The 7,969-nt window shown below is 45.4% G+C and overlaps 2 protein-coding genes across 4 annotated transcripts in view; one reads left to right on the forward strand and one right to left on the reverse strand.

Moving 5' to 3' along the window:
* Positions 1-761, reverse strand: part of CENPO (centromere protein O) — a 16,028-nt gene extending 15,267 nt beyond the window's left edge. Inside the window, exon 1 of one of the 3 annotated variants that reach the window (XM_072767543.1) lies at positions 398-761. The gene's annotated coding sequence lies outside the window, so the exon portion shown is untranslated. The other 2 variants (XM_025983950.2, XM_072767542.1) reach the window with 2 other exon arrangements.
* The window catches only part of PTRHD1 (peptidyl-tRNA hydrolase domain containing 1), a 3,816-nt gene extending 51 nt beyond the window's left edge, over positions 1-3,765 (forward strand). Inside the window, exons 1-2 of the mRNA XM_025983951.1 lie at positions 1-436; positions 3,427-3,765. The exon at positions 1-436 is cut by the window's left edge and continues 51 nt beyond it. Coding sequence (XP_025839736.1) covers positions 185-436; positions 3,427-3,597 — 423 coding nt within the window. The 5' untranslated portion in view covers positions 1-184 and the 3' untranslated portion in view covers positions 3,598-3,765. The remainder of the gene's footprint in view (positions 437-3,426) is intronic.
* Positions 3,766-7,969: the final 4,204 nt, after the last annotated feature.

A 7,969-nucleotide genomic window follows, 5' to 3' on the forward strand; every position in this document is an offset into this window, starting at 1 on the left:
GGTCACGGTCCTGTCCGTCACTGGGTCTTCCGTCTCCTTTCCTCCGCGCCTCTCGCTCACGCACGACACGGATGAGAATTCCCGCCCTTCACGCCTTCAAAATCAAACCAGTCGGACCCAGCGTGCTTTGCGTCCCCACCGTACAAAAACATGGCGGCGCTCAGGGCCCCTCCCTCATCCCGGCATGCACCGGGGAGTAGGTCCGGCCTTTCTGTGCGCCCGGAAGATGGCGGCCTCCGGCGCAGAGCCGCAGATCCTAGTCCAATACTTGGTGTTACGAAAGGATCTATCGCAAGCTCCATTCTCCTGGCCAGCGGGCGCACTAGTAGCGCAGGCCTGTCACGCAGCCACTGCGGCCTTGCATCTTCATCGCGACCACCCCCACACGGCCGCTTACCTCCAGGACCTGGGGCGCATGCGCAAGGTGGTCCTCGAGGTGAGGCACCCGGCGGCGGGGGAGGGGTGCCGAGGCCGTCGAGACCGGAAGTGGGTGTGGCCTTGAGGCCGAGGCTTAACCTGGCTGAGTGGGTGCCGCTTTAGTGGGGAGGAGTTCTTTACATCTAAGTTTCGGAAAGGGGTTCAGGGACTTGCGCCCTCCCTCGGTGGCTGGACGGGGCCTGACTGTGTGAAGTGTGGACGTCGGGCGGGTTATTGATGCTTCCGGCACCCCTCCGCTCTAGGGGAGCGTCCCTCCTGGGAGAGGCCTGTGAGGGTGGAGGCAGGTGGAACGAGGCCCCGCCCTTCTACCTGTGCCCGGGGCCGGCCCTTCTATCCCTGCGGCCCGAGCTACCGGCCGCTCCCTCCCGCGAGAAACCCTGCAGCAGGGACAAGGACACGGGGTTCCTTATTGCCAGCGAAGTCCAAATGAAGCATTGCCAGGGTATGACGCCTAATTATTTGAAAGTAAATGTGTACCTAATATAACTTGAACTTAGCATCATAAATACCAGACACACCGGTGTTTTGCAGATGGCCAGACAGATCTTACCCTTCACCTTTCTCCGTGTGTCAGTTCTGCTGCTGGAAATGTATCTTAGGAAGATAATTCAGATGCACCAAAGAGCATTCATCGTATAGTCCAAGAATATTCACAGGAGCACTTTATAATAGTAAAAACATGTGGAAATTACCAAATTTCCAACACTAGCGATTGGTTCATTTTATGCTCATAAAATGTGCTATTATAAGGCTCTCATAAATCATGGTTTTGGAGCATATTTAGTTGGCATGGAAGAGTGCTCATTACTGAGCTGAACTGTATTCTATACAAAATGATACAAATTTGGGGAGGAAAAACTAAGGAAATACATCCAAATATTAAGCAGGTGGTGGGACTTTGGTTATTTTCTAATGCTTCTCTATTCTTTTTAGTTTTCTACATTTAGCACATATTTTACTTTATAGTATAAGATTTATTTTAAACAAACTAGGACCCTTGGGTGGGGTGATCCCTTTATGGGTAGCTGGCAAGAGCAGATGATCTTTCAAGAGAAAAACTGTTGGGTAGTAAAATATCAGGCAATAACCTGTGGGAAAATATCTCGAGAATCTGAGCAGACAGAAAAGAAGCAGATATCTTTTTATTTAGACTCTTTTTATAGGAAGAGAGCCTCAGTAAATCATCTGGTTCAGACATCCCTCCTCCCTTACATTCAAGCAGATAATATATTTACCCCTTTTCTCAGAGAGATCTAAAGCCCACAGAGATTAGGTGACCTCCTCTAAGTCAAAGACATCTGGCGATTCCTAGTTGTTAGCCGTAACTCAGGAAAGGGACCAAGGAGTCACCAGGGATTAAATTAAGGTGATGCTGTAGCTGTAAAGACCAGTAAAATAGAAGAACATGTCAAGGCTAACTCCATTTATTGGGCGCTTACTATCTGCCAGGCACTAGTCTGAGCCTAATTCCATTGAATCGTCACTACTACTAGGAAGCATTATCATCCCTGTTCTATGAAGGGGAAAGAAAGGCCCAGCTTAGTCATGTAACTCATCAAAATCACACAGTCACTGGGGCACCTGGATGGCCCTGTAGGTTAGGCATGTGACTCTTGATCTCAGCTCAGGTCTTGATCTCAGAGTCCTGAGTTTGGGCCCCCAGTTGAGCTCCACACTGAGTGTGGAGCTTACTTTATTTTTATTTTTTTTTAAAGATTTTATTTATTCACAAGAGACACACAGAGAGAGGCAGAGACACAGGCAGAGGGAGAAGCAGGCTCCATGCAGGGAGCCTGATGTGGGACTCGATCCTAGGTCTCTAGGATCACGCCCTGGGCCCAAAGCAGGCTCTAAACTGGGTGGCAGGCCACCCAGGGATCCCCTAAAGCTTACTTTAAAAATAAAAACCGCACAGTCACTAAGGGACAGAGCAAGAGTTTGGACTCACTCTAACTCACTGTCCTGTGCTGCTGTCTGATGCTGAAGAAGGAGGCAGAAGTGCATGGGTTTGCCTCTAGCATGGCTGTGTCCAGAAGACTCTAGATATAGAGTGACAGTCTTGGCCTCCTCTAATTTGATAGGACAAACCTCTCGTTATCTGAGTGGCTTCTGCCTTACTAGGCAAAAAAAAAAAAAAAAAAAAAAAAATATGCCACATAACACAAATTATTTTCTGAGTGCTAGCTCTAACACTTGCTGTTAATAGGAGTCAGTGTGGTGATGAGGATGATGAGAAACAATTGGAGAAAGATGTGGGAGGAATGGTTTGCCCTCTGAGCCAACAAATAGGAACTATCCCAGCAAAAGGAAAACCCTTCAGGTTTGGGTGGGGTTGGGTGGGAAGGGAGAATGGAGATGGAGGTAACATGCTGTTAGTGTCATATCCTTCTCAGCTCTTAAAAGTCAGAGCTGGCTGAAGGATTAGGGATAGCTGTATGGGCACCACCATAAGAGAAGTAGAAAATACAGAGAGCATAATTACGGACAACACATGCAGCATCCCAAGAGAGAAGAGAAAAATCTTTCCACTTTAGAAACAGGCATATTACGCCTCTCCCTGTCCTGCCTCCAGGCTGCTTATCTAAGGGCCTACGGAGAGAACATGGCAGAAGGGGCAGTGAGCTGTTGCTTCTGGAGATGTGCTTTAGGCTCCTTTGTTGAGAGAACTGTTCTCCTACTTTCAGTCAATTTCAGCCAAGAGGAACCCCTTCCATGCTTGTTTTTTCGTTCTTCTTTTTTTTTGGACTTCATTTCTTTATTCATGAGAGACACAGAGAGAGAGGCAGAGACATAGGCAGAGGGAGAAGCAGGCTCCCTGCGCGGTGCCCAATGTGGGACTCGATCCCAGATCCCTGGATCACGCCCTGAGCCTAAAGCAGATACTCAACCACTGAGCCATGCAGGCGTCCCCATGCTTGTTTTTTCATTGCCTTCTGATACTTCCTAAGTAGGCCATTTGGTCAGTGTTCTTTGCTCTGCCACTGGTAGGCTGCAGATGAGAGCACCCTGAAGGAGCTGGCTGAGACCCTGCAACAGAAGAACATTGACCACATGCTGTGGCTGGAGCAGCCTGAGAACATCGCCACTTGCATTGCGCTCCGTCCCTACCCCAAGGAAGAAGTGAACCAGTATTTGAAGAAGTACCGATTGTTCAAATGACTAATGTTATCAGTTGCCTTGATGTATTTGAGTATCGACTGGATCCAGAAACTGCATGCCATCCATCCCTAAGCATCATCTTTCAGTGGCAACTCACTCCTCCCTTGAGGTTATTAATGTTTCTTGAGGGTCAAACACATGTTCATATTAAAGTTGTCATTAATAAGACTCCTCTTATTTTTAGTTATTAATTAGTTCAGGTGGGGAAAATAGGTGAGCCACAATATTGTCTTTAGGTCATTGTTCAATTGGAAGATTTGGTTAGACTCCTACCCAGGGGCCAAGGAAACAAACATCCTTCCTTCTCTATTAGGAATAAGGGTTCTTCCAGTCACCCAAGTTTAAAACTTTGCCTTTGAATTCTTTATTTCTTGTTCACATCCTGATATATTCATTGAATCTAGGACAATATCAAGTCTAAGATATGCCATTATTTTATAGGAAATGGTTATTAGGAAAGAAGAGATGCTACCAGTTAAGACATGCAATTAACCATGAGATGCATTTCAGTTTCAAAGATGTTAAGGTTTTGGGGATCCCTGGATGGCGCAGCGGTTTGGCGCCTGCCTTTGGCCCAGGGCGCGATCCTGGAGACCCGGGATCGAATCCCACGTCGGGCTCCCAGTGCATGGAGCCTGCTTCTCCCTCTGCCTATGTCTCTGCCTCTCTCTCTCTCTCTCTCTCTCTCTGTGACTATCATAAATAAATAAAAATTAAAAAAAAAAAAGATGTTAAGGTTTCAAAGATGTTCAGTTTCAAAGATGTTAAGGCCTTGAACAGAAAGAAAGAGAAACTTTCATGAGACTGGAGGACTGGTGTATACATATGCATGCATGTGTATACACACACACACACACATTTGATTTGTCAAGTACCATCTCTATTGTCTTTAGTGCTACCACCCTGCATCAGGCTCTCACTTTGCTCATCCGAGTGTCCCACTGGTCTACTCACCTCTCGTGTAGCCTGGCTACAGTCCAGTGGATGTTCTCCCACTAGGTTTACTTAGGAACATTGAGCACCCTCTTCAGGGTAGACTCCTACTTGCCCACAGAATAAAGGCAGAACTCTTCAGCTTAGCCTCAGACCGTCCATTTTATATTTCTTACCTAGCTTTTTTTTTTTTAAGATTTTATCTGAGAGTGAGAGAGCACAAGTGGGAGGAGGGGCAAAGGAGAAGCAGGCTCCCTGCTGAGCAGGGAGCTCAATGCGGGGCTCCATCCCAGGACCCCGAGATCATGACCTGAGCCAAAGGCAGACACTTAACCAACTCTGGCACCCTGCCACCCGTCCTACCCAGCTTTTTAAGTTTATCTTCTATTCTTTCCTTATCCAAACTTACGTTTCCACAAAGGCACTCCAGTTGCTGCCTGCCAGTCCCTGACCTGGCAGTCAAGCACTAGTACTCTTCCCTCCCCGTTCCCACCTCTGGACTTTAAACTATTTCTGGCTCAAATTTGATCACCTTCACAATGTCTCACACAGCCCAAAATGCAGTTCCGTTCTCTGAACATCTAGAACACTCCGTACAGTGTTTTACATATTTCTAGACACATTTGGAAATGTCTACAGAAACTGCTTGGACCCCTGCAAGGCAAAAGTTATAAAGGGTAATTTGCTCAGCAGATATTTATTGCAAGCCTACCGTGGCAGGATGTATGAGGAGCTGAGGATATAAGGATGAAAAGAGTTTTTGCCTTCAAGTAGCTAAGATCTAATGAGAAGACAGATACATAGATAATCCATACAGAGAGAATTGCACAAGGTAATGTGAATTGACTTTCCCCCTATCCTTTAGATACTAAACAACTAAGATACTAGATACAAAAATTTTCCATTACAAGAGGTGGTCATTTGAAACTAGGAGAGTGGATAGAGGAATTGGTAGAGTACACAGGGCAGAACCATTTCTAAGAAGCCAAGTGAATAGAATTTCAAGGTGGAAGAGAACAATCAAATGCAGCATAGAATTTCAGTATATAAGTACTGAAAACATTTAGCAATTGGAAACATAAAGGTGAATTTGCTGAGAGCAGTTGAAGTAGCATATGAGGGTGGGCATCTAACAGTCATTTACTGAGACAGGAATAGGAGAGGAGCTAAGAGGTGGGGACTGTTTTTTCAAGAAGCTTGGATGGGAGGAGGTAATGGTTGAATGGAGGCAGGAGAGGTGAATGCTGGGTCCCATAAGGGGAATTTCCTTAGATGTCCAAGCAAGTTTATGGGTGAGGAGAGGGAGGGTTGGGAGAAGAGAAATCCAAGTTACTAATGAAGTCCAGAAAAGGTGGGAAGAGGCAGGGTTAAGGAGATAGAAAAGGACTGGCCTTGAACAGTAAGAAAGAGAAAACTTTCATGAGACTGGAGGAAAGAAGTGGGGACACAGATACATATCCATGAGTTTATAGGCTGGAGAGGGGAGAAAGTTGAAGTTGACCGTCCTTGTTGACTTAATTTTCTTCTGTCAAGTAGGAAGTATATAGCCTTTCATAACACTGAACAAACTTACTAAGCATCATATTATATGGGCTAGCATAGTGGTTAGGATTTCATACTCTGGTGTCAAATGGCCTGAGTCCAAATCCTGGCTCTCATACATTCAAATTGTGTGAATTCGGACAAGTCATTCAACTTCCTGAGCCCCAGTTCCTTCATCTGTATAATAGGGATTTACAGGAGTGTTATGTGGATTAAATATGTCTCAGTATGTACAGGTCCCTGAGAACAGTGCCTGGGCACTTGGTGCTAGAACCTAAGCATAAAAAGTTATTAGAGGACACAGCCCTCAAGGAGCTTTCCATCAAGTGAGCCCGTTGTCTAATTCCCTTCCTGCTTGAGAGTGATGCCATCCAAGTACCATGAAGCACTCCCTGCTATTGGGAAAATATTTCTAAATGACATCGCATCTTAAAAAACAGCTCTAAGACATGGTGATAAAGCTGAGAGAGAGAGAGAGAGATGAGTCTATACAGCTGAGAGAGAATAGCTCAGGCAAATCCCTAAAGCTGACATCCGAGGACAAATATTGTAAACTTCTACCCAAGAGGGGAAAGGACAGGTATTCATGTGTTGATACTATGTGAATGCAAACTAGTAGCAGGTAAGTAGCAGATTGTATTTGTATCAGCTCAGACCATTGCCATTTGAACTAGATCAGTGGTTTTTGACATGTGGTCCCTAGGTCAGCATCACTTGGGTACTTGTTAGAAATGCAAATTCTCAGGCCCTACCCCAGACCTACTGAATTGGAAACTCTGATGCTGTCTAGAAGCAGCCTGGTCCCAGGAAGCAGTAGGCTTAAAAGATGAAGAATAAATTATGTATGTGATTTAGGACCAACACATTGTGGTAGTGTATAATGTGCCTACGGGAAGGAACAAGATGGAGAGCAAGAATTTGGCACGAAGTGTAGTATATCTGGCCTTGTGTACCAAGTTTACCAAAAAAATGATATATTCTCCAATAGAGCAAAGATTGTGCTGCAAGCCCCAGAATAGGTGATAAATCCTTGAAAAGAATCTCCTATACTTTGGTAAGTTTCTTACATGTAAAAAATGTGTTGTAATTAATTAAAGGACTTCCCTATGTGCTCATCAATTCTGACAATTTTACAATGCAGGCCGCCTTGTGTCAAGTTTACAGATTCAAAAAGGCTTTGACTTGTCTGAGATCAAAGTCAGTGGCAGAACTGGAATTGAAAACCAGGTCTTTTGTCAGTCTGGGTTTCTCGTAACCTCTCCTAGTTGGCTACTAATTTGGTTTTCAGACATCTAGGTACTAGAAAGTAGTTTGAAAAGGGGTCATGAGTAGTTCAAGTGCTGGGAAGCTGTATCTTCCATTTTAAATTGGTTAATTGACATTCTGGATTGTAAATCAGCCTCCTGTGACTGTGAGTTGTGTGACTCAATACCCTAGAGTCCAATTATCACTGGATGAGCTGACAAAATTGGGTTTCTGAACTGGTAGCGCTGAGAATCGGTGCCTAGGTCACTGCCTCTCATGGGGCCAGCAGAATACAGAGGGCTCCCCTGGAGGGGTATTTAAAATCACGTTTTATTGTCACTTAATCAACATACATCTTCCCCCACAGATTCTGAGATGCCATCCTAGGAGTGTGCACTGCTTCCTGGTCGAGAATCTTGGTAATAGCGAACCACTGTTACTGACGGGTGGTGATAGTGTGGAAATGTGGCTGAGAACCATGGCCCTCTGCTACGACTGCCACACCAGTTTTAGCTGCTCTCTGATGTTAAGCTTAACACAACGCTGACTCCTTCTCTACTTTAAAATCCAAGTTTGGTAGGTCTTGAATCCTGGCCTATGGCTTGTAGCTGTGGGGGTTCTGCAAGGGCCAAAAAGGTGGCACCCAAGTTCT

Source organism: Vulpes vulpes, chromosome 8 (assembly GCF_048418805.1).
Source record: "Vulpes vulpes isolate BD-2025 chromosome 8, VulVul3, whole genome shotgun sequence".
Lineage (NCBI taxonomy): Eukaryota > Metazoa > Chordata > Mammalia > Carnivora > Canidae > Vulpes > Vulpes vulpes.